This window comes from Nanorana parkeri, unplaced genomic scaffold (genome assembly GCF_000935625.1).
Source record: "Nanorana parkeri isolate BGI_ZX_2015 unplaced genomic scaffold, ASM93562v1 scaffold161, whole genome shotgun sequence".
Lineage (NCBI taxonomy): Eukaryota > Metazoa > Chordata > Amphibia > Anura > Dicroglossidae > Nanorana > Nanorana parkeri.
Genome location: NW_017306429.1, coordinates 653,704 through 679,753, shown reverse-complemented (window position 1 = coordinate 679,753; position 26,050 = coordinate 653,704). Strand labels below are relative to the sequence as shown.

The 26,050-nt window shown below is 40.0% G+C and overlaps 1 protein-coding gene across 5 annotated transcripts in view; it reads right to left on the bottom strand.

Moving 5' to 3' along the window:
- Positions 1–218: 218 nt before the first annotated feature.
- NPNT (nephronectin) overlaps positions 219–26,050 on the bottom strand; it is a 99,536-nt gene continuing 73,704 nt past the window's right edge. For all 5 annotated transcript variants that reach the window (XM_018554489.1, XM_018554492.1, XM_018554491.1 and 2 more), the window contains 8 exons: positions 24,772–24,891; positions 22,585–22,719; positions 21,714–21,836; positions 19,028–19,615; positions 7,402–7,488; positions 5,346–5,444; positions 3,185–3,438; positions 219–790 (listed from right to left, as the gene is read on the bottom strand). In XM_018554489.1, coding sequence (XP_018409991.1) covers positions 698–790; positions 3,185–3,438; positions 5,346–5,444; positions 7,402–7,488; positions 19,028–19,615; positions 21,714–21,836; positions 22,585–22,719; positions 24,772–24,891 — 1,499 coding nt within the window. In that variant the 3' untranslated portion in view covers positions 219–697. The remainder of the gene's footprint in view (positions 791–3,184; positions 3,439–5,345; positions 5,445–7,401; positions 7,489–19,027; positions 19,616–21,713; positions 21,837–22,584; positions 22,720–24,771; positions 24,892–26,050) is intronic.

The window sequence follows — 26,050 nt, the reverse complement described above, 5'->3', positions numbered from 1 at the left end:
TCTGAAAGAGTAAAGCAGCAACCATTTGAGTAAGTACTGAATTGTCATCATCACAATCTACAAAATAGGGAAAAGAAATCCCAATTTCAGATCCTTTCCTGCAGGCATGTTCCAGATTAAATAGGCCACCAATATGGATTTAGAATAATTATGCAACATTGTAGCCAATAATAACTAGTGAAAAGCACCATTAGGACTGAGTGGATGTTTGACCTTGACAGTTATTCACCATAATTTATTAACATGCTATTCCCATAAAAATTTGGAGTTCATCTCTGTTGATAAATACTTAGGTATACATTATGCATTTACAAAGCTTTTCCCTCCACTATAAGTGGTATAATGATCGTCATCAGTGGTGTTTGTACTTTCAGAAGCTCGAGCACATATATTGCAAGCATTATCTTCACACCGGACCAGAAAAGTTCCTACTGAATGGGTTCCCTTCCTCAGGAAATGGTCTCTTGTAGGGTGTGTACAGTATTAGGAACCATAGTACATTGAAATGTTCTCTGGAAACAAACCATCTTCAAGTTCTTGTGCCCGTTGTCAAAGAGGAGCATATGCTGGGTTTTTAGTTCTCCATTGTTGTGACATTTTTGTCTCTTGTTTCACAACAGCTCTGGTGATTGATGTCCATTTCCTGCCCCTCTCTGTGCTGGGTTGTCATTCACTTTAGCTAAAGTTGTGTTGACTTTTATGCTTTAGTGCACTGGCCTCTTTTTAAGCTGACATCATCAAGGCCAAGTTGTCCCGTTCGATCTCTGCCTCTTTCTGCTTTGAAAATTATCTGCAAAACAAAATAAATATGATTGAAGAAAAACTACAGTAGATCAAACCTATGATAACATTTCTTGACATCTATATGCTGCTGAACTATTTAAAGCAATACATGTACCCAGAGGTGCCTGAACTGTGAGAGGTACACATAGACAGGCTTGTGTATAATAGTGAGTCTATGACACATATCAATTATTCGATAAAATTACACAAAATTATGTCAACATGAAAAAAATCTCAGTAACATGTTGAATAATATATGTATCAATCTACACAACCATGTGCCTTGAACAACCAATCTCCAGCCTCTTGTGCCTAATTTCTTTAATTTTTACTGCATGACTTTTTAAAATATTTTCCATACTTTTGACATTTTTAAGAACATTAAAAAGACAATACAAGGAGCATGACATACAGATTCCACTAAACAGACAAAACATTTGCCAGATATGTATTTGTAGCTGGTACCAAAGTTATGTGATAGATAACACTTATTTATACTGTACATAAATAATAGGTTAAAAAAACTGGGAGTGAATCAAGTGGGTAATGAAATTTAAAAGATGAAACTGGTGGTAAACAGGGCCATCTAAGACCCTGAGCTGGAATGTTATTAACCAAACAAGCCACTTCATCAAGTGTCTCCTATCTCTAAAACCATTATGGAGCAGAAACAAAATAGCAGCAGAAACAACATGAATCAAGGAAAGGTTGAGTTCATGGAAATTAACTTCGTTCCAACAAAAAGGGATGTACCAGACAGGCCCGTTATATACTGTATGTAGAGTTGAATCTAGCTCACGAAGGTAGCTCCCACATTTGTTATTAGAGGTGGGGAACATTTTGTGTTGTTTATCTGCTGTCTTATATCACTGAGTGGAGACATGGTATGAAATCTTCAGGGTTTTTAAACTAATGAAGAATGTGGGGTATATCTTTTTCTAATGCTCACCTATAAAAGAGAATCCTAAAGCATTCTCCCATTGTATTTTAAGATGAAGAATCAGTTTAATATGAGAATTCAAGGTGTATAACATTGGGATAGAGCAGCCTTTCTTAACCAAGGTGCCATCCAGGTGCACCTTCTGGCTTCCTCAGGGGTGCCACAAAAACCTTCTGAAGTGAAGCAAAGCTTGTGATACAAAGGGGGGGGGCACTGATATGAAGGGGGCTTCTACTGTGAGAGGGGGGTCTCAGATGTCAAAGGAGGGGGAACCTGGTGTGAAGGGGGACTCTGATTTTAAAGTGGGGGGCTCTGATGTGAAGGGGCTCCTGATTTGTAGGGGGGAAATCCAGTGTGAGGGGGAGGACCCCTTAACATCCAGTACATTTTAGCCCAGGATGCCTTCAAGAATTGGCATACTTTTAAAGGGTGCCATGACAAAAAAAAGGTTGGAAAATGCTGAGATAGAGTGATGAACCAGCACATTCACTTGAATGGTGTTCGTGGTCTCATAAAATTCAATTTGGATTTGCTAGTCAAAATGTTTGGGTTCTTAGGTGGTGTCAAATTCCCTCTTCTCTATAGTTCCATTAGATAAGACGCTATGGAAAGGTATAACCTGGTACTCCTAGAATGAGATCCTAATAGGTTGGACTTGATGGACTAATGTCTTTATTCAACCTACGTATGTAACTATGTAACCCCCATTGGCTGCCAGAAATGTAGAAAGATACAAGTATTTTTGGGTGAAATTCTGGGTTTTTCCTTAGTGATATTAATTGTTAAGGTGATGTGGAGAATGTTGATTTATTAATGGCCAAATGGAAAACATTTTGAAAGTGTACGACGAGGGTGAGACTGGCATAACCACAGGATGCAGTATTTTTTAATTCAAGGAAAGTTAGTAGGAGAGAAGCCAAGTATAAATACCTGTAATAAATAAAAAATAATAACATAAGTATGTTTTCCTCTTTTAATTGTAATAGGTCTGTTTTTTCTAGTGGCTAAGCAAATACCTAGGTATTTGATGCAGTTACAACTCAACTGGAAGGGAAAGGAAGATTATTGGAGCTAGAAACTGTGACATTTAGGGCTGCAGATTTCGCAGATTTTAGAATGAAGGTCACTGGCTGAATATGGAAGAAGAGGCAAGGTCATCAGCAAAGGATGCTGCCTAATATTCCCTCTTACCCACCTGGATAACCCCTGATAGAATGTATACTGTTACATGTTTATACCAGAAGAGATGGGATAGACTGACCATGTATTTGGAAATAAAATAAAAAGGATGTATCAAGATAGTGAAGACAAGCAATTCAAGGGTAAGAGAGAACTATATGCAGTGATGATGACAAGTAAGGAAAAGTATATACATTAGAGACGGCAGCTCCAGGCCCGTTATATACTGTATATACCTCTTTGACAAAATCATTCGCACTGAAAAGGATATATTTTACTTACACTTTTGATTCCAGACCCAGGTAAGGTTATGTGCGTCTCTCCCCAACCGTGACTTCCATTTCTGCCCCATATAGAAGGCCCATGTGCTCCAGATCTTCTTACAAAGACTTGTAGTTTGCCAGAATTTTCTCCTGACATAAAATGTCTAAATGACAGGCAAAGGTCTTCAGGTGATTGATGTCCAAGAGGAAGGACTAAGCGAGCTACCTTTCCAGACTTTCCTTTTGGCTGCATGACAGTTAGATACTGTCCTCCTAAAACATGGCACAAATCACATTTCAGAATAACATTGCAATTCAGATAATAAGAAGGGTTAATGCTATTATGATTCCAGAAAATTAAAGCTATTATACACCAATATTTTTAGAATCAAAATGTGCATAAAACATGGGTATCTTAAAACATAATGAGGGGAATTTATCAACACTGGACCAGACAAAATCTGGAGTAGCTGTGCATGGAAACCAATCAGCTTCCTCCTTTAATTTTCAAAGCTTAACTGAACAGACTGAAGAAAGAAGCTAATTAGTTGTCATAGGCAACTGCTCCAGATTTTGTCTGTTCCATTTTTGATAAATTCCCCCAATGTAAAAGACGAACCATGTTGTTCGGCTAAATAATTGAAAGTTTTTTTTGTTCTACCTGTTTGACAAATGCAAAATATACCTGTTCATTTTTCCAGAAAACTTGTGAACTGATAACTTCCTGTGCGCTCTGCCTCAGCACAAGAAGGAGTTATGCAGATGAGGGGGGATAAGGGGAGGGAATTTAGAGCTGAAAGTACAATTGGGGGAATTTATCAAAACTGGAGCAGACAAAATCTGGAGCAGCTGTGCATGGCAAAATATCCTTTCACTCTCATAAGTGCAGCCTGCCATGCTCAATTGATCTTTGCTGTGCAATTCTGATTAACACTGCACATGCTTTCTTCCATAAAAGTCTCCGTCCTATCTCTTTTTCTGAGTGCACATGCACATTATGTCCCTGTTCATTTCTCTGGGTGAACCAAATTCCACAGGATGGCTGCAATATGGTTCATCTATAGAAATAAACTGGGCTGACGCAATTTAATAGTACAGAATGAATCATTTAGTCTGCTGTATTCAAATGTGTACAAGCAAAGAGTATACAGAACACTGAACACCGTTACTGACCCATGCTGCGGGTCTCACATCAGAGTTTAAGGACCATCATGGAAATCATCACTGAATAACTAACATCTATATAAATGATGAACTTGCATAGTTTCATGTGCAGTGCAGTCCACGTGGTAACACACACATGATGTGAATATGCCTGTATAATTTTGCTTCCCCTTTGACACTAAACTGCAGCACATACAGTAGATGTAAACCAGCCACCTAGGAAAGAAACCGTATTCTACTTGGAATGCATTTTTATGCAGCAAAATGCATGAGTTTTGCTGCATGAAAATAGACCTGAAAGGTGAACGAATACCAAATTGTCTTTTTTTCTTTTTCTAGTTTCAAAGTTTAGAGTGGGAAGAGATAAGATATCTTCCAGGTTGTTATTGGTCTGTGAACCCATTGATAATATTTCTCCTAATGTCTTGTATGATCACTGGGACAGAAAGTTGGGGGACATTTCCTCAGTGAACACACGCACAACTATAAAAGCACAAAAAAAGGTTCTAACCCTTTCACATGATATACAAATAGAGTGGCTATAGTTGTTTAATAACCTAGTCACAACACAATGTTTTTACAGCATTTCATCTGTATCATCTTTTTACATGGCACATATTCTGGTAAAGCAGAATGCACTCAAATGTAACATGGGGGGATCTTACAAGGTTTCTGATTTTAGCATATAGCTTAATATTTTCAATCTAAATATTGCACTTGCTAGTGTGAATGATTCATGGACATTTTCATAACATATTTATTTCAGGAAGTATGAACACATACAGGGTTATTCACAAAAGGGTGAAGAGTTTGTAGAAGGCAGGATAAGTGAACAATCTAGGACAACATAGCTGATTTGGAAAAATTCTCCATTTCAGCTAACTTTACAGTTCAGCTATGTTGTCCTAGATTGTTCACTTCTCCTGCCTTCTCCAAACTCTTCACCCTTTTGTGAATAACCCTGTTAGAAATGAATTACATGCTTCCATACTTTGCAGAACAAGGGGAGACCTTACCTGAAGCATCTTTGACAAGTTCCCAGTGTAAATCATTGTCTTTATCTCTAATCCAGCCACACAGTCCATTGTCAAAATTGCAGCTGTGGATCAATACTCCTACAGAAGACAAAGGTGAGGCATACACAAAAAGAAGGCTTTTAAGTAAACGTAGAATGTAAGAAGATACCCAGTAAAATAGCAATGTGACCAAACAAAAAATTAGAATAAATATAGAGATTTACGACTTCCCACGGTTTTAGTGATCAGTGAAAACATTTAAAAAGAAAAATCAAGAAAATGCTAACCACACTGCTAAACAGGTATTAACATTTACAGAATGGGTAAGAAAAGGAAACAATGGCAGTTTCATAATAAATAGGGTGTTATATTAGTTGCAATGAGTAAGAAAGAAAAGAGAGGCTGGGTTTACATTTAATATGCACATCTGCATGTGTAGTCAACAGAGAGTAAAAAATGTTTTATAAGATACCAATTTTTAAGTTGCCCCTAAAACAGTATTTTCCACTATGTGATAAATCCAGCTCTTCTAAGACACAGGCAATATAAGCGTAGGGCATGGGGGTCATAGAAATATGTGCTTTCCATGTACTGTATATAGGGGAAAGGCATAAGGGCCCACTAAGGTTAAAGTATTACTAAAGGTGAGGCATTTTTCACCTTAATGCGTTCTCTGCATTAAGGTAAAAAACGCCCAGTACCTTACTGTGTCCCCCCTCCTCCCCCTCACTTACCTGTCAGCGCTGCTCGTCACCGCCGCCGGTCCCCGAAGCGATCCTCCGTCTGAACTTCCTGGTTGCAGAAGGTATCTGGTAAACCTCTGTCCCCCACAGTATCTCTTCTCTTCTTGGGCTGAGGGGAGGAGCATGGCCTGCCGCAGGGCTGTGTGTGTCTATGGATGCACACAGCCACTTGCGGGCACGGCCAGGAGTGAGCATGCATGGGGTGGAGGGAGAACGCTTTAATATCATTTTAAGGAAACTGAAAGTGAGGGTACGTGTTAAAGCCAAAAACCTTGTCAGTGATTCCCCCTAAATCCACCCAGCTCTCCTTGTAAACATGAGCAGAGCAAATCGAACTGAACGAACTATGTGGCAGTCAGATCTTCAGAACACAATTCCATGTTTATGGCTAGGCAACATCGGAAGAACATAAATTAAGAGAATTATAATGCAACATTGGTATAATTGCTCTATAGAACACTGAAACACTGAAGAACTGAAGGCGTGTTAATTAAAGCAGTGTAAAGAATATAGTTACAAGTGAAAGTGCAGTAGTCTATAGCAATTATACCAAACTATTATTCACACAGATTCACCAAACTGCAGAGTCTATAAGATCACTCTACTACTTCCAGGTATAGCTCCACTGCTTCCTGTACCATCTCCCTGCTAACTGGACCAAGTATTTAGGTGATTGCTTGGGATTCCACTTTAATTTCAATATGTAAAGCTTTGTTTAGTGTGACATGCAGTTCTATATCAAGTTAGAAGTAACTCCTGCAATGGGTTCCAGCAGATTATATTCACACAAATGGCTGGCCTAGCATCACAGCTATACAAACAAACAGAAATGTATCTTGCATGTGAAGCAGTAAGACAGGCTGCTGGGCAGCATTTGCCTGACAGCTTGTAAAAAAAAGTAATATTGATGAAAAATAAATTGAGTGGACTGAAACTAAACATAGTATAATGTGTGTAGCCAGTCAATCAGTGACAGAGTCGTAATACCAATTCTCTGGGGTAACTTGCACTTCTTGAACTATTAGATATCAAAGGAATAGGATCAGCAAAAAGTACATGTTATTCTGGAAGTGTAGGATATGAAGGAGTCGAATGTAATGTAATAATGCATTATGCTCACGAGATGGAGTTGAGGAGCATAGGATATACAGTAAATACTTATTTTCTGTGCTCATCAGTTCGATCTAGCGACCATAATGCAGTAATACATTCCATTCAACCTGAAAAGAAAATATACAAAGAACATTGATAGGTGTTGCAGGCTGCATGCATCGTTGTCAGTAATACAATTTCTTTTAAAAGAAGTTCTTTACCTGGATCATCATTTTCTTCATTCTCATCTGCGCTCAGCCCTCTTTCAACGTCAAAATGGTAAAATATGTTGTTTTCATGGTGTGGAACTGTAAACATACAATATTAAAAAGATAGCTTTCAATGCAATGTATGTAATTATTTTTCCCACATCTGCGGGTTTTCTTACTGTTTATTTTTAATATTTCTTTTACATTTTGTAGTCATAGCAGGGAAAATCTTCGGTGGGTCTCCCAGATTCCTGATCTGGATTATAACTATAACTAATTTATTGGCAGTGCAAAAGTTGCTGTAAGCCAACAATACGTATTATAGCTTTGAATAATATTGTACGTTTTATTTAATCACCAGCTTCTTTTCATACTATGAGGAAAGAAAAACATAAGGTAATTATAGTATTGACATTTTGTATGATATACTGTAGATAGCCACACGTTGAAATCTTAATATTAGGCTATAATATTAGGCCATATTTTATGAAAAAATTAAATATTAGGCCATATGCTTAAGGCTACCTAACCCCTGTGTACCCTAGACACACCCTAGTTAAACTGTTTTTTTTTGTAACTTGTAGAGTTTTAGGCCACCTATTCAATTAAAGTACCTACAGACAATGGAGGGCATGTACTGTATTATCCTGCTGTCATGCAAACATGAAAGTTCTCATAGTGTAGATTTGTGTTTATGGTAAGGGACAAATAAGCACGGAAAAGCTTGTCTATGACAGGTAAACATTAGGGATTGACCAGGAAAATCTATCCAGGCTGATCAATTCTTCCTCTTTGCAGGCTCAGCACTCAAGTAAGGCCTATAGACATAGAAATGTTACCTGATCCGACTATAAATGGCTGGAGAGGGTGTATGTTCTCTAATGTTTGACATCACCTTTAAGTACCACATTTCAAGCCAGTTAAGATATTAAATAACTAACTGTTAGAGTAAGTATAATGCATTTATATACTAATTATATTTATTTTCTGGGGATATGATTTGGAAAAACCAGAAAGAAACTATGCTATGCACAGCATTTGGGTAGAATAGTTAAGTTCCAATATAGGCTGCCCCTATTCAATGAATTTAAAAGGCATGGGGATGGGGCATGGGCAGCTGAGTACACCTACTCTAGGAGGAATGTAAAGATTAAATGTTAAACCCCATTTAGAAAATGTATTCCCTTGTGTTGTAAATTGAACTGCTGCCACAAGAGAATAAAAATCCAGAGAATTTTAAGACAGGTCAGGAAAACAGTCACACAGAAGTCTCAATAATATATTGTAAGTAATAGCAGAGATTTTCTCACTGGAGAGATGGTTGGATGTCAATAGTTATGAAACAAGAGTGGAACCTGAGATAGCTCTTTGCAGTTGTTGCCACGGTCCTATAAGTCGGTAAACTATCTAAGCAATGTCTACTGTGTTCTGTGACAATAAATCCATGCTACCTAATCTAAGCCCTATTTTACCTCTAAGCACAGAACTAATCCAGCATGAGAAGACTCTTCATTCCACTGACACTGTGTGCTTAAGAAAGAATGTCAAAGTCGGACATTCTAGACGTGCTGCATTTAATCTGGGAGGTCTGTGTGTGAGCACCATACTGTATATTTCATCTTGCAGGTGCACCAACTGACAAGCATTAAAGACTTAAACATGCGGGATTCCCACAATAAGTCTTCACACAAATCCTTATCATGTAGTTTTCTATGGAAAAGCTGCAATTAATCTTACCAAGGGAATGTGGCCTGTTACATAATGCATTTAAGAATGTCATGCTACTTTGCACCTCCTGTGCTTACCTGCAGGTGATAAGGTGATAGGTTTTCTTAAACAAATGTAAGAGAATTCCCACACTAAAATGAAAGGGTCACTGATGGCACCTTTGACAAAAACACGTGTGGGACAATCAAGTTCTGTTGCTGCAGTCTAAACCTGGGCAAACAATAGTTAGATGCTTCTTAGACCTAATCTGTTTCATGAGTAAATGTTATCAATTAAATGTAATGTGGGGGCCTACCTAAATGGACACAAATTGAATGGATTCTTTGAGCAGGTCCTTTTGATGATTACACTTAAAGTTCTTACTGGTTTGTAGTCACCTTTATAAAATTCGGTCAAGCTGCCCATTCAGAGCAAAGTGACAAAATCTCTTGAAAACCCACACTCAGACCCACTTATACTCACCTTTCCTGTGCTCCCCCACAATTCTGTTCTCTGTAGGAACTAAATACCCAGTGCTTATGGGTATGGGTGAGTATCTGACCAGATCTATTATTTCATTTACAAATACATAATTGTGAAATATACATTACAAATACTTTAAAGTTAGTAAAAATCCTCCCACATCAATTCCTCTATCAATTGGTGGCAGGGCTGTTGCCACCATCTTGTATGTTCGTGAGATTTCCTTTTTCAAACACCCTTGATCGGTTTCTACTGTAGCATGACTTCATCATACATAAGTGGCACACTCCCCTGAAAACCTTTAATGCAGCTTGAACAGGACAGACCTCATGTACCAGTCTTTTCCTCCCCACTAGCTACAAAGTCTAAGCAACAGAATGTAAAATTTAGAAGCAGACAAATTTCCCCAAGCTCAGCTATACATTATGTGGGTAAAGTTCTGGCTCTGTGATTTAAAAGCACATAAAGTGACACTAAACTCAGGCATTAAACCCTAAAAAAGTGTCCTAACTTTTAACAGGAATGTATCTTATTTGTGTATCACTCGACTGTAGATCCTAAAATCATCTCTGAATTGCTCCTGACACAGTCCTTTCTTCTGGAGGGTGGCTACTTTTTTTCTTCATGGTCCCCGTGCGTGTTGTAAAGTAGCCACTGCCCCAAGCTCACTCCTGTAATGGGCTACAATTTTATGATTGTAGTCCATCATGGGAGCAAGCTTGGAGAGGTGGCTACTTTACATCACACACAGGGACCATGGGGAACAAAAGTAGCCACCCTCCAGAAGGAAGGACAGTGTATCAGTTGGCTGTAGATCCTCAAATCATCTCTTAATCGGTGCTGAGTGCTGACACTGTCCTTCCTTTTGGAGATTGTTGTCCATCACGGGAGTGAGCTTGGACTACTTTACAACCCACACATGAACCATGGGGAAGAAAAGTAGCCACCCTCCAGAAGGAAGGACAGTGTCAGCACCAATTCAGAGATGATTTGAGGATCTACAGCCGAGTGATACACAAATAAGGTACATTTGTTAATAGTTAGGGTACTTAAATGCATTTCTAAGGATTAACTGCGTTTAGTGTCACTTTAGAATGCAGCCAGGCAACTATCTTTTTATTTTGAAGGCCAGCTTTACTTTCCTCATGACACAGTCACTGTAATAAAACTATTCACATCATACAATCACGTACATAGATGTACCTTACTCTAAATTATTTGTACAGTGGATTTTCCAATAGATTGAGGTAATTGGATTTTTGGAACCTTGTTCTATTTGCTTACATTTTTAAGTTTGTTTTTACATTCTCTGTCAATTTCACCTGTAGAAATTGTTTTGAGTTCACCCAGTTTCATGCCTGCAGTGGCCTACTCTCGACAATAGAGAAATGTGTGCATATGTACATTCAGTGGTCAACTGTAAATAAACAAAGACCATACAAACACCATGGCTTCCAGCAAGATCTGAACATTGCCCACCAGGTGCCCAGCATATATATACAGTACAGAACGGGATACATAATAAGGACTATTTACAAGGTTTATTATCTCATTACCCTGCTTCACAATACAAATGTATCAATGGTGTGGAAAAGACATGTGGGGGGTGGGGGTCAATCAAAACTGGAGCAGACAAAATCTGGAGCAGTTGCCCATTGCAATCAATCAGCTGCTCTCTTCAGTTTCTTCAGTTAAAATTTGAAAATGAAAGAGAAAAGCTGATTGGTTGACATGCACAGCTGCTCCAGATTTTGTCTGCTCCAGTTTTGATAAATTCCCTTCATGATGTTTTGAGATGTGTGAACAAAGAAAGATTTAAATCTCGCTAATCTGCTGTCATAATAAATTGCCTTACTGACAAAGGAATCAATTTTCCCATACTGGCATCCAAATTCCAGACAAATTGATTGAAATCAGCCTTGAATCTACAACAGTTTAACTAAGACATGAACTATGGCCTTGAATGAAAATGTGAATTGTGAAATGGTTCACTTCATTGCATAAGGCTGGAATGTATCCTGCAAAAGCTGTAAGAAGAATCTGTACAACCTTAGCTGTGATTATGTTGATATCTACCCATGTCTTGTTTTAAACACAAGTATTTACCTCTTTGTATGTGTTTTGCTTTCTGGATACACTATTTGGCAGAAAAAGCAATGTTCCACATCAATACAGGCCTCTCGAGAATTAGACGCCTGTCTGCAATCACATCTTCCTGGAATGCTTTCTGGACTCAGAATGGTTTGAAACCCTTAGTGCTGATATTTCTAACGTTACCAAAAAATGGGATATAGTTTGATATTATGCACCATACTGGTTGTTTTTCTCTGGAGCTACTATTTAGGCATCTAACATCTTGTGCTATAACTTACTAAACATTACTGCATTTTGGTTAGTTTTATAAAAGTAACTTCCGTACCCTGACTACTGCTCTTTATTAAAGGTTTGGTATTTAAAGAGGAACTAGACCTTCCATGCAGGGTCATCTTCAAAAAACATACTCACATGTCCAGCATTACCCTGCGGCATTCTGCTGCTTCACTGCCACATGCTTTGTCCCACGCCATCATCTTCCTCCCTGATTGAATCATTTGGATTAGGGATGCTCACATACCAAGTACCATACTTGGTACAAGTACTGATACTTTTCCAGCTCCAAGACTACACTAGAGAAAAACTCAAAAGTTAGGAGGCAGCTGTCATTTTCAAGGATCATACGGGGCTCCTGGGATTTGTGCATCCCTATTTTAATGTATGATTTGATATATATATATATATTCTCTAGGGATGCACCGATACCGATACTAGTATCGGTATCGGTGCCGATACCGAGTATTTGGGTGAGTACTCGTACTTGCCTAAATGCTCCGATACCTATCACGAGTACTTCCTGTATCAGGAAGCGCATCATTACACGCTGCCCGGTTTCCTGATTGGCCAGGAAACGGCTCCATGCTCTCTCGTCACTTGTGATGAGAGAGCATGGAGCCGACTTCCCGGCCAATCAGGAAGCTGGGTAGCGTGCAATGACGCGCTGCCCGGCTTCCCGATTGGTCAGGAAGCTAGCAAATCCGGAAGCCGGGCGCCGTGTAATGACGCAGCGCCCCGCATTCTGATTGGCCGGGAAGCCGGCGTCATGCTCCCTTGTCCTCTCATGAATCATAATATTAGGAAAGTGACCTTAAAGCATTAGTTTGTATTGCTTTAGAAAAAATGTGACCTGTCCCTTTAAGAAAAAGTATCGGTAATTGGCATCTGCGAGTACTTGAGCAAGTATCGGTACTCGTACTCGGTCTTAAAAAAGTGGTATCGGTGCATCCCTTATATCCTCTATTGATTAATTATTTCAATTCAATTAATTAAAACGATCAGTTTAAAGTTCCAATCGCACTACTTTCTACAGTAATTAGAGCAGTGATTGTGAGTGACAGGGGGCGGGGCATGGCAGGCTTCATTCATTAGCGTGGATCTCTGCATCCTTTAGAAGGTGCACACCGGCAGACTTGTGCGAGCCCTAGGTAAGACATTCAGTGAGCTAGTAAGGTCCTGTGGAGAACATACACTATGTTGCCAAAAGTATTGGGACACCCCTCCAAATCATTGTATTCAGGTGTTTCAATCACCTCCATGACCACAGGTGTATAAAATCAATCACCTAGGCATGCAGACGCTTCTACAAACATTTGTGAAAGAATGAGTCGCTCTTAGGAGCCCAGTGAATTCAAGCGTGAAATTCCCTTGCTACTAAATATTCCACGGTCAACTGTTAGTGTTATTATAACAAGGTGGAAGCAACTGGGAACAACAGCAACTCAGCCACAAAGGTCACGTAAAATGACAGAGCCGGTGTCAGCGCATGCTGAAGCACACAGTGCGCAGAAGTCGCCAACTGTCTGCAGAGTCAATAGCTACAGACCTCCAAACTTCGTGTGGCCTTCAGATTGGCACAACAACAGTGCATAGAGAGCTTCATGGAATGGGTTTTCATGGCTGAGCAGCTGCATCCAAGCCTTACATCACCAAGTGCAATGAAAAGCGTCAGATGCAGTGGTGTAAAGCACGCCGCCACTGGACTCTAGAGAAGTGGAGACGTGTTCTCTGGAGTGACGAATCACGCGTCTCTGTCTGGCAATCTGATGGACATGTCTGGGTTTGGCGGATGCCAAGAGAACGGTACTTGCCTGACTGCATTGTGCCAAGTGTAAAGTTTGGTGGGAGGGGGGTTATCGTGTGTGGTTGTTCTTCAGGGATTGGGCTTGGCCCCTTAGTTCCAGTGAAGGGAACTCTTAGGGCATCAGTATACCAAGACATTTTGGACAATTTTATGTTTCCAACTTTTTGGGAACAGTTTGGGGATGGCCCCTTCCTGTTCCAACATGACTGTGCACCAGTGCACAAAGCAAGGTCCATAAAGACCCGGATGAGCGAGTTTGGGGTGGAGGAACTTGACTTGCCTGCACAGAGTCCTGACTTCAACCCGATAGAAGACCTTTGGGATGAATTAGAGCGGAGACTGCGAGCCAGGTCTTCTCGTCCAACATCAGTACCTGACCTCACAAATGCGCTTCTGGAAGAATGGTCAAACATTCCCATAGACACACCCCTAAACCTTGTGGACGTCTTCCCAGAAGAGTTGAAGCTGTTATAGCTGGAAAGGATGGGCCAACTCAACATTGAATCCTACGGACTAAGACTGGGATGTCATTAAAGCTCATGTGTGTGTAAAGGCAGGTGTCCCAATACTTTTGGCAATATAGGGTATTTATTAGGGATGCACAGATACTTTTCGTGTACCAGTGCATGAGAACTACCAGGGTTGCAGCGGTTGCAGCTGGGACCTGGCTCTGGCACTCCACCACTGTCCTGAAATCATTAGTCTGTATTGTTTTAGAAAAACTGTCACATGACAATAAACAAAAATGTATCAGTACTCGTACTTGTAAGTACTCGGCAAGTACCAGTACTCGTACTCACAAAACTTGTATCTGTGCATCCCTTTATTTATAATATTTATAAAAACAAAATCGTACATTAAAACAGAGGTGTACAAATCCCAGGTGCTCCGTGTGCTCCTTACAAATGACAGCTGCCTCCTAATTTTTGAATTTTTCTCTAGTCTAGTCGTGGAGCTCAAAAGTATCGGTACATGTACTCGTACTTGTACCGAGTACTGTACTTGGTATCTGTGCAACCCTAGTATTTATATATTTTTATTCTAGCAAAAGTTCCTATTTTTTAGGTTTTAAACCATGGATTATATTTAGGAAGCTAGTGTGGATTATGAAGTTAAGCAGCTTCTCGTAAATAAATAAGGCTTTGGGAGTGGTTAGGAAACATTTTGGGTACCATGGAGACTAAACATTCTGTTTCCAGTTCATTATTACTATTTCTTTAAAGATGTGAGGACAAAAAAAAAACAATACAATGAATCCTGCACACCTCTTTTACCAACTGCTGAAATGAAGGACAATCACTTATTAGAATTATATTTCAAATAGTAGTGTCCGTAGAGTGTTCTTTATGTAAGCTTTCATGACACAGACAGATTACAATGTGTTCAGTGGAATACAGACAAAATTCTCAAGTCTTGTTATGACTGCTTGAAAAGCTGGCTGAGAGACCTGGGCAGCAAAGTGCTAACCATGTGTGGGCAAAATCTGCTTCCAAAAATGATTTCATATGTATTCTTAACGCATTCTAATTTTAGAGCTGGATTCGTCTTGTAAACACAAAGTTCAGAGCTTTCGCTGTAGTGGAGTAGAGTCAAAGTAAGAGACATATTTCCTGTTGCAAGTAAACTGCAAAGTAATACTTCAAAATAAGTAAGAAAAGCTAATGCTGAATGTCCTCCAGGTGAAATCTGATAATATCATGGCCCAGGCAGGAAGAGAGGGGGACTTATCTCTATTGCCGTTGGAGGTGTCCAATATATCTTTTTAGAAGAAATCCCATTTAAAGAGGATTATCCTCAGATAATTAAGAATACATTTAACCGACACAGTTTACTGATCCTTCCTGAAATGTGGTAAAGTCAGAGCTATATTAAAGTACACCCGTCATTTGGTAGAAACTGCTGAACTGCCAACAAGATTAAAATCTTAGCTGAAACCTAATGTACACTAGAATGCAAACTTTACCACTATCTAGCAATGTTAAGAGCTTGTCTGTCTCTTCCACTTCCTACATTTTTATTGGCTAGTGAGGCCATTCCTCTAAAGCCAGGAAATTTAGGATTTTTCATATCAGGACATCCCTCTAGAGTGCTGTATAATGAAAATTCCTAGGACTCTAGTGCTTTGCATGTTTACTTAGCGTTTGGCTGGTCAGATGTTATTTTTTCACTAGTAATATCACTAATTCAAGCACAATTAGCGGTGACTGAGTAATGTAGTATGTGTATGTGTAAAGTAGCCACCGCTCCTAAACTGGACTACAATCTCATGTTTAGTTTACTAACTTGTATTGAACGTGTAGGCTATCACGGGAATAAGCTTGGAGTGGTGGCTACTTTACAACACACACAGGGACCATGGGGAAGAAAAGTAGCCACCACCCAGAAGGAAGGACAGTGTCGGCACCAATTCAGAGATGATTTGAGGATTTACAGCTGAGGGATACACAAATAAGGTACAGTTACTTGAATGCATTTTTTAAGATTTAACTCTATAGTTTAGTGTCACTTTAAAAATAAACAAAAAATTAATCCAGAATAGGTCCAGAAGCACTTATACAAGAAGATGGGAAAATTTGCCAGATATGTTTAGTCTATGTAGGTGCCAACCTCCTATTAGAGACTATAGGCACAACAGTATGAGATGCACTATATAAGTGACATAGCTAGGTGCAAGGTGGGGAATAATGTCATTGCAAGCCTGGCCAATAACTGTCAGTCACAAACCCCACATTTAACTAGACAGATGGATTATTAGCTGTTGCTCTGCATACATTAAAACACAGGAAACCATTTGAAGTTCGTGTACCTGTAATACCTCCAGAATTCCCATTAATCAGTTTCATCAACTGCCTGTTTACTTTAAACCACTATGGACAATAGCTGAGACCCACATCAACACCATTCTGCCTGGAGCCTGAGAAACATTACACTAGAACATCATTCTAGTTTGTTTTGCATTCCTTAACAAGACCATTTCCAGGTGTGTCAAGTCAGAATGTTCTAGCAGACTGTAATAAACAATAGAAACATTCAGCATAAATTCAGCACTTCGGATATTACACATCCATCTCCAGGGCTTGAAAAATTTTAGGGTGTCTCACCAGTGAGTCAAAAATGTCACCAGTCAGCATAACCGGACTATAGCCTTGCAATTTATGTTAACATTTTTTAGAGACACATAGAGCTTTCATTTGGAGGTATATAATCACCACTGTGGGGGTTATTTTTTTACTATATAATGCAAAAAAAAATGTCCTACGTTATGTTAAAAAACATTTATTCTTACCCATATTTTTGGTAAAATATAAAAGACAGGGTCATGTTGGGTAAATAAACACCAAACATGCCAAGCCTTAAAATTGCGCACACCCGCAAAAATCGCAAACTACCACACCGAAAATTGCCCATGGGCGACGCTTTAAACGCTTTAACTGCTCATCAGTATAGTGTTATCAGTGATTACTGACCCTAAAATTATTACTCTCACTCCGACATTCACGGTGATATGCAACACGTGTGGCGCAATAGTCATTTTTGCACGTAGTTGCACCTGACGCATGTTTGCGTGTGTATGTGGGGGGCAGGGGCCTTTTAAAAAATAGTGTGTTTTTTAAAAATTGTTATGCTTCTTTAATTTTTTTTCTTTTTTACACTTGACTTTATTGCTACGACATGGGGGGCTAAGAATCCCCCCATGTGATAGCCAATTTACATGACTGGTCCTCACACACCAGGAACAGCGGATCTCGGGACCGGCATCGGCAGTGACAGCTGCTGCTAATACAAGCGATCGGGCGTCTCTAGAGACGCCCGATCGCTTGAATGTAAAGCTCCCGGACGGCCGTTTAATTTTAACAGCCGGGCGGGAAGCTACTCATCCGGCTCCGGCGTCCTCTTGTCACAGACGAGAGGACAAGCGGATTTTTCAAGCTCTCTCCATCTCTCTCTCTCTCTCTCTCTCTCACTCTCTCTATATATATATATATATATATATATAGGAAATGTTATAATGTCATAAAATAATTTCTCTCTGGTTGCTAATTTTATTGGCTACGTAATAACCAGACTGTAACCTGGCCTGGAATTATCTACCTCAATCCATTCACACTTTATATGCTTGAAGTATATTATACAGGGGGACCACACTGATATTACCTGTGCTACTAAAAGGAAAATATGTTTTTGAGAACAAATACATACACACAGACATGAAAACATTCAAATATAGACAGATTCCAAATTACTTTTCTGCTTCACTACTGTTCTCCAGTACCCACCTGCTAACAAATCACTGCTTTTTGGTATTTTTCCCCAAAACTACTTCCAGAAATTAAGACATATTGATTTATTTTAAATTAGAACAATCATTAGAACAATTAATGAAAAAATAAGTGAATCTGTACTATAATATAAAATTTCTACACAGCTCAAAGAATATCCAGAAACTAACTTAGTATTACTTTACCAAAGTTTAAACAAGCATTCAGAAAGCCCTAAAAAAAAAGCCAGCCTACCCAAACCTTAAAACATGAAAAATAATAGACTTTTGCTTTAAATTTCAGTTATGGATGGGTGTTGGCAAGCTGAGCCAAGCACTGGCTTCTTTGTAGGACTTTACTAAAACGATACTCAGTGCTCGGGTTTCTGGCTATGCTTCTTCCCATGGAATCTTATTCTTGCTGCTGCAACAGGAGGACCCTTTGTAATGCCCCAAGCCAGTGGTCAAACCTGGGGACTGGGTGATCCTGCCACCAGAAGCTCTGGGAGATGCAATGACTCAGTAGGTGATTTAGTCTGAGTGTATTACCCCTTTAAAATAACACACAGTTGGCCCAATATATACAGAAGTTCATGTTTTAGGTTTACCTGGAATGTAATATTAATTAACTGCTGTTTATCATCCACATCAATTTTACTCCTCAATGTTATGCTTTTCAAAGGACTCTACTGCTGCCAGCACTGTTAATTAGTAAAATGAGTAGAATAGCTAGCTAGTGAATCAAACTAGCTCAAGGCTGAATGAGAATGGCATGCCCAGTATGTACCAAAGGAAACTGGCAATCCACCAGAGAAATGTCTATTAATGGGTTATTTAAAAAACAACCCACTCGCTAAACATCTGCTGTATCCCATCTCTTGAAAGATATATTTGAAATGAAACAATATCTCTAACACTTCACATGTGAAGTATGGATGTTATCATGTGTTGTTATTAGTACTAATAAATGTTTCAGTACATTAAGCCGCTTACAATGTATCACTAAGAATACTTACTGAACACATCGCCCCGTTGTTTGCCTTGGTCCTGGATTTTGTTATCCTCTGGGGGTCTAGTGGGGGGCTGTGTAGGCGCTGTTGTATATATGACTGTAGTGGTTGTTGGTTTGGGTGGTGGTCTCGTTACTGGCTGTGGTGGTCTAGTGACTGGTTGAGGTGGTCTTGTCAAAATCTGGGGTGGCCTTGTTGCTGGCTGTGGAGGTCTTGTTGCTGGCTGTGGAGGTCTTGTTGCTGGCTGAGGAGGTCTTGTCACTGGCTGAGAAGGTCTTGTCGCAGGCTGTGGGGGCCTAGTTGCTGGCTGTGGAGGCCTTGTTGCTGGCTTTTGAGGCTGCCTTGTAATTGGGTTAGGCACTGGCCGAGTCACTGGTGGCGATCTGGTTGTAGTTGTCTTTGGTTGAGGCTTGGCTGTAATAGAGGGTGAAGGAGGCCACTTAGGATGTCTGCCACCATAGTCTGGAATCCTGTTACTGCTTCCTTCACTACCACTTAGTGTGCTGCCATTTCCTCTAACAATGTTTCTGACATTATCTTTACCTGGTAGAAAATTATGAGGCCCCAGCGGATCAATCACAACTCTGGGGATAGCTGTAATTGAAAAGATATTTTCAAAATTAAGCAATGTAAATTATACTTTTGCTCTTCAAAAGGAGACTGCTAAAAACCACTACTTAAAATGGATTTTTAGACCCACATGTCTAAGGTTCATGCAAGTAGCAAATCAGGTTGTTAAATCACAGTGAATGCATCCAATTCACCACAAATAGTAATAGACAATGGGCTTTACACCTTGCTGATGTCCATTCTGCATCACCTGGCCTGTATGCCAGCTTGATTGTCTTTACCAGGTAGAGTATATATAGTTATATACTGTACTGTATATGTAGTTCTTTTGATGATTACATGCAGCATTAATTTTTCCTTTATTTTTATTTTTTTCTTATTGTGAATGGCACTGCAGCACCTAACCTAAAATAGCACTTTATTTTTACTTCTGATTTTGAAAGCTGCCTATTTCTTCTGAAGTTTAACTTTATTGTATTTATGTATGCAATGAAAATTCAGGAACACTGCTTTAAAATCCCCATATTGTCATAACACTTTGAAGTTGTTTATGCTGTATTATGTTATGTATCAATACAGCAAAATGTATACATTTTTGGTGGTGTGCTTTTTCAATTAAAAACAAGTAAACCCTTAAAGAAGAACTCCGGGAAACAACTGTATGCAGTGGGGCAACCCCCGCACAGCAAGAGTTAAATGCTCGTTTTTGTCCAGGTTCAAAAAAGGAAAAAAAGTGATACTCACCCGAGTAAACAATCTAGGCCAACATAGCTGATTTGGAAAAATTCTCTAGTTAAACTCACTTTCCAGTTCAGCTATGTTGTTCTAGATTGTTCATTTCTCCTGCCTACCCCACACTCTTCACCCTTTTGTGAATAGCCCTGTGAAAAACATTCCAGTGCTGCAGCGGAGGAGGAGGAGACTGGAAGAAGTGCTGTGAAAGCTGACCGTCTCAGAGCTTTGGGTGAGTATAACTTTGTTATTTTAGCTCCCTAGACAAAAACAAGCATTTAACCCTTGCAGTTTGGGGGGTAGCCCCACTTCAAGGGTTAAGAAAACGTTTTCCTGGAGTTCTTCTTTAAGTTTCATTACTTTAATGTGCTAGGGCTGGCTAAAATGTAACATACAGTATGTTTCCTATTCATTTTTTATAATATGTGATTGATGCAGCCCTATATTAAGCTGCCCTGTTTAGGCAACACACTGGAGATTGGGTCTGCAGCTCTTACATAGAATGCAGTAGTCCCGATCCCCAGTGGTCTGACATGCCCCCTGCACTGTGCTTTATTCAACAACACTGCTCAAGGGTGAGTACTGCTCATCCTTGAGTACTGCTGAGTACTGCTGATTGAAGCACTGTGCAGGGGGCACCTTTCAGTGCTGGAGATGGGAACCGCTGTGTTCTGTGTAAGAGCAGCAGTCCCAATCTCCAGGGTGCTAACACCAAAGGGCTGCTTGATATAGGGATGCAACAATATTACATCATGAAAAAAAAAGAAAAAGCACTACACATATTACATGTCAGCCATCCTGACAGCATTAGAATAATAAACTGTATAGCTGAACTCTAGGCAGTTTTAAAGAACACACATTAATGTAGTTCTGTAATCATTAATATGTGACTAAATGTATACTTTCTTTAAATGAGGAAGTAAAGTACCCAAAAGTGACTAGAATCAGCCACTTGCAATTCTTGTAGAGCAGTGCTCAAATTGGGAGAGGAAAAAGCAACACAAGGAGCCAACCAGGTGTGCTGCATAGCTCATGTGCTAATAAGTGACATGCTGATAGTGCTGATAGGAGGAGACAGCAGAGTGACAGAGAGATGAGCTGTCCTGTCACAGGTTGAGGGAGGGACAAAACTGGTAAGTGTTACTTAAATGCAGCACGGAAAAATCAGGTCCCCTATCCTGCCAGACAGGACTGTGCTGTGTGACAGAGATTTGTAAATCTCAGGACTGAATGGACAGAAAAACAAATGCTTTTGAATTAAAACAGCTCTGATATATGTTTTTTTCATCTGTATATTTAGCTGTTCAGCTTTAGGAGTTCAACTGAGTTTTAACATTCTAAGGCCAAACGTTTGTTTGTATACAGTACATTTAGCACACATGACACCTACGTGTACAGTCTGCTCCATTGCCACGGTAGCCATCATTACATTTACACCTGTATGATCCCGGTGTGTTGAAGCATCTTGCAAAGTTACTGCACTGATACTGCCCAGTGTAACATTCATCAATATCTGCCAAAATAAAGTAAAACGCAATTTAAATAAACTCCACATGAAAATCATCTATAGGACTGCATCATTTTTTTAACTGTATATAATGACAATGCAAGAAAGCAAGAAAGCAAACATTACATTTATTAAAGAAGAACTATGGGTTGACATTTGTTTAACCCTTGCAGTGGGGCCATCTCCACACTGCAAGGGTTAAGTGGCAGTTTTTGTCTAGGGTCAAAAATAACAAAGTTATACTCACCTGATCCTCCGAGCCACTGGTCCTTGGACCCTCCCTACCCCTGTGCTGCAGTGGTCTAAGGTCCCTGAGTTATTATGTTCAATACACAGTGTATAGGACGTGAGGATGCCGAGGGACATACTATCACTGTAGTGGAGGAGGAGGGAGCACTGCCGGCTCCGAGGATCGGTGGAGTATAACTTTGTTATTTTTTACCCTAGGCAAAAATAACCACTAACTCTTGCAATGTGTGGGTAGCCGCACTGCAAGTATTAATACATTTTTTACCTGGAGTTTTGCTTTAACATTCACTGTTAAATATTCAAAAGCTTCACAGGCTTATCAGAAGCTATGATATTTGAGATAAAGTTGGTATTGTATAACAGATGGAAGAATGTTAGCAGTGTCAGTACAGACAAACACATATTCCAACCCTGAATGCTCCAGTCCCTTAACACAGTAACATTAATAAACAATATAAAAAACCTAAATGAACCAATACTAGTTCTTAATATGCATTGTACTTACCGAAGCACTGGTACTTTCCGTGGGCATGGATTAAGTCATATCCAGGATAACATTTGCAGATATAGCTGCCAAACGTATTGACACATTTTCTAAACCGAGGACAAACCGCTTTTCCTGTTGCACACTCATCAACATCTAGTAAAGGGACATGAATGTTTAGTATGGAGCATATATGTAAACTGATTACATGCACATAGGTATGAAACATTTCTTTTCATGTTCATATAGATACTGATGTCTTTTCCATCTCAGCCAGCCAAGATACACAAGAGGTACATATCACCCTGTGTTAGAAACTAAAGACTTCTCTAAGATCACAGAAAGAGGGGAAAAAACACATTAAGTGTTTTGACCAAGTGCAGGGATTTAATCATCGCATTTTGTAGCTGATTAGTGTATGGGTCAGAAAAATTGCAGCAGTTTTGAAAATGACTCACTTTAGTACAATTGTATGGAATTATTACTTGAATGAACTAGTGAAGTATGCTTCAATAATGTTTGAACATAACAAATACATTAAGAGCAATGGAGGTATTTAACGTTTGTCCTGATCATTATCTGTTATTGATAAATGATCTGCCCATTGAACACTATGAGGGTTATTCACAAAGCTGCCAAAGGCAGTCGAGTGAGCGGCTGGCTTCGGCTGTACTGTTTGGCTGAACCGAAGTGCAGAAGGAGTTCGACTCACCCAATCCGACAACTGGCTCTGCTGAGCTGAAGCTCCGGCAGGTCACTCGCTGCTGTTCGCCCCTATTCACATAGGGGCTGAATGGCAGTGAGTGAATAGCCGAATGCCTTGGTTCGGCTATTCTGCTCAGTACCTCCGTGGTACCGAGCAGATTATTATTATTACATAGTATTTATATAGCGCCAACAGTTTGCGCAGCGCTTTACAATATAAGGAAGACATTACAGTTACAATACAATTCAAGACAAGATGGTAAGGAGGGCCCTGCCCCTGAGGGCTTACAATCTGAAAGAGGAGGGGGAAATGATACATGAGGAGGTAGCTGTGTGGGAATGAATTATTTGAGAATGTGAAGGTTCAGTGGTTAGGTCGAGGTGGGATAGGCTTCCTTGAAGAGATGAGTCTTTAGGGAACGCATAAAGGCAGTCAAGGTGGGAGATAGACGGACAGGTTGGGGTAAAGAGTTCCAGAGGATGGGAGAGACTCTAGAGAAGTCCTGGAGGCGAGTATGGGAGGAGTGGACAAGGGAGCTGGAAAGCAGGAGGTCAATGGATGAGCGGAGGGGACGGTTAGGGTGATACTTAGAGACAAGGTCTGAGATATATCCGGGGGCGGAGTTGTGGATGGCTTTATAGGTGACTGTTAATATTTTGAATTTTATCCTCTGGGCGAGTGGAAGCCAGTGTAGGGATTGGCAGAGGGGGGATGCAGACACTGAGCGGTTGGTAAGGTGAATGAGTCTGGCAGCTGCATTCATGATAGACTGAAGGGGGAATATCCTGTGTAGTGGAAGGCCAATGAGGAGGGAGTTGCAATAGTCAAGACGAGAGATAACAAGGGAGTGTATGAGTAGTTTTGCGGTGTCATTGCTGAGGAAGGGGCATATTTTTGAGATGTTACGAAGGTGAAGGCGGCAGGATTAGGAAATCAATGAAAAGTAGGGGAAAAAAATGTTTAAAAATGTAAATAAATAATACATTAAAAAAAATAATGAAAGATTAAAAAAAAAAAAAACTATTGGGCGGAACTAGCAGTGACAACTGTTAGCCCAACTGTTTCCTATTGGCCGGGACTGGCTAATGTCTTCTAGCCGGTACTGGTCAATGAATAACAACTGGGCGGAGCCAGCCATGAGATCATGACTGGCTCTGCCCAGCTGTCATTTGCGAGGCGTTCGGCCGGCGCTTCAGCTGTCACTTCGGCTCAGTCGACCCGAAGCATATGGCTTCGGCTCGGCTGAGCCGCTCGGCCGCCTTTAGGAGCTGTACGGCCTATAGTGAATAGGCCATACAGCAGCCCTGCTCCTGCAACTGAAGCTAGCCAAAGGATCAGCCAAAGCTACGGCTGATCCTTCAGCTAGCTTTGTGAATAACCCACTATATCATAGATACCAGCAACAGTAAGGATCCAACCATTTAGTTATTTAGTTTGCTAAGTTATGATGTGTGCTTTTCTTTCTCATTCCTATATATTTTATATTTTTGTACATCACTTACCCGCACATGTTCTCCCATCTGGTCCTAGCTGCAACCCTGGAGATGGACAGCGACAGCGAACCTCTCCTTTTACTATATCACAACCATACTGGCAATTTGCCAAAGAGCAAGTGTGAGCATCTGAAGTAAAGAAAAACAAGTTTACTTTTTATGTTAATTTTTGCCATAGACATCATTAATTGAGTAAATCTAACTCCTAGATCTTAGTGGGTCATGGCTGAAATACGGAGTACAGTATAAAAGGACTGGATGCAAACCGGCATCTGATGGCTGGAGGCGCCTGTGTGTAATATATCATGATCAACCCTTTTTCAAGGTGCTAGTAGTACACATAGTCAGAAATGGGCACTTTTCAAGTTATCCTGGCAATAAAGAACATTACTGGGCGTCTAATCAAAATAATGCACAATGTGCTCTTGAATCAACCTAAAGAATTCTGGCCAGTTATCTGTTTTTCATTCCTGGATAAAACAAGAGCTCGGGCCTGGCATATATACTACATGACAGCATACTAAACTCTTACTATGCTGTACAATCAATGTTGTTTATAATTCCTTTTATACTTTATGTCCGCACTATTGAAAATGCCATGCTAAGTTTACTTTAAGCCTATTGGCCATAGCTACAACATTCCTGGCATCATGTATTAAAAGTGTCTGAGAACTGGCTGCTTTACTGGTAGCAACTTCACCATGCTGAAGTCACCTTTTCTAGGGGCCCGTTATCGCACACTTTCCTCTACCAGTATGTTAGGTCATCTGTACACCTGTTGCAGGCCCTACAACATGACCTACTGCATAAGGTAAATACTATTTTACTCATGGCCTTCTCTTTACCAAGCTGAAAACTTTCTAAACTTTGCAAAAAGATCTGTAACAATTTGTGGACACTATGCGTACTACACGACCCCAAAAAAACTACATTGAAGTACACAGGATATCTAGTATGCCCTATCCTTCTGCATGGCTGCCACTCACCCCCATGCACTTGGCAGCAATTCCCAACTATGAAAATGATAGCCAAGAGTAGCTGTGTAATTTCAGCAGCTATAGGGGCTGCTGCTGTCTAAAAACAGACCGTCTGACACAGTGTTTATAGACACTGCTCAAACGATAGGGAGATAAAAAGTTACCTTTGTATCTGCTCTGTTTCATTTATCTGCAGATCAAAGGGGTGAGCTTTGATTTACATATGATGTCTGTTAAAGTAACCTGACATGTAAAAAAAGTTGTTTTTTTAAATAATGTATTGCTATTTAACCCTTTATTAACCCTCAGTT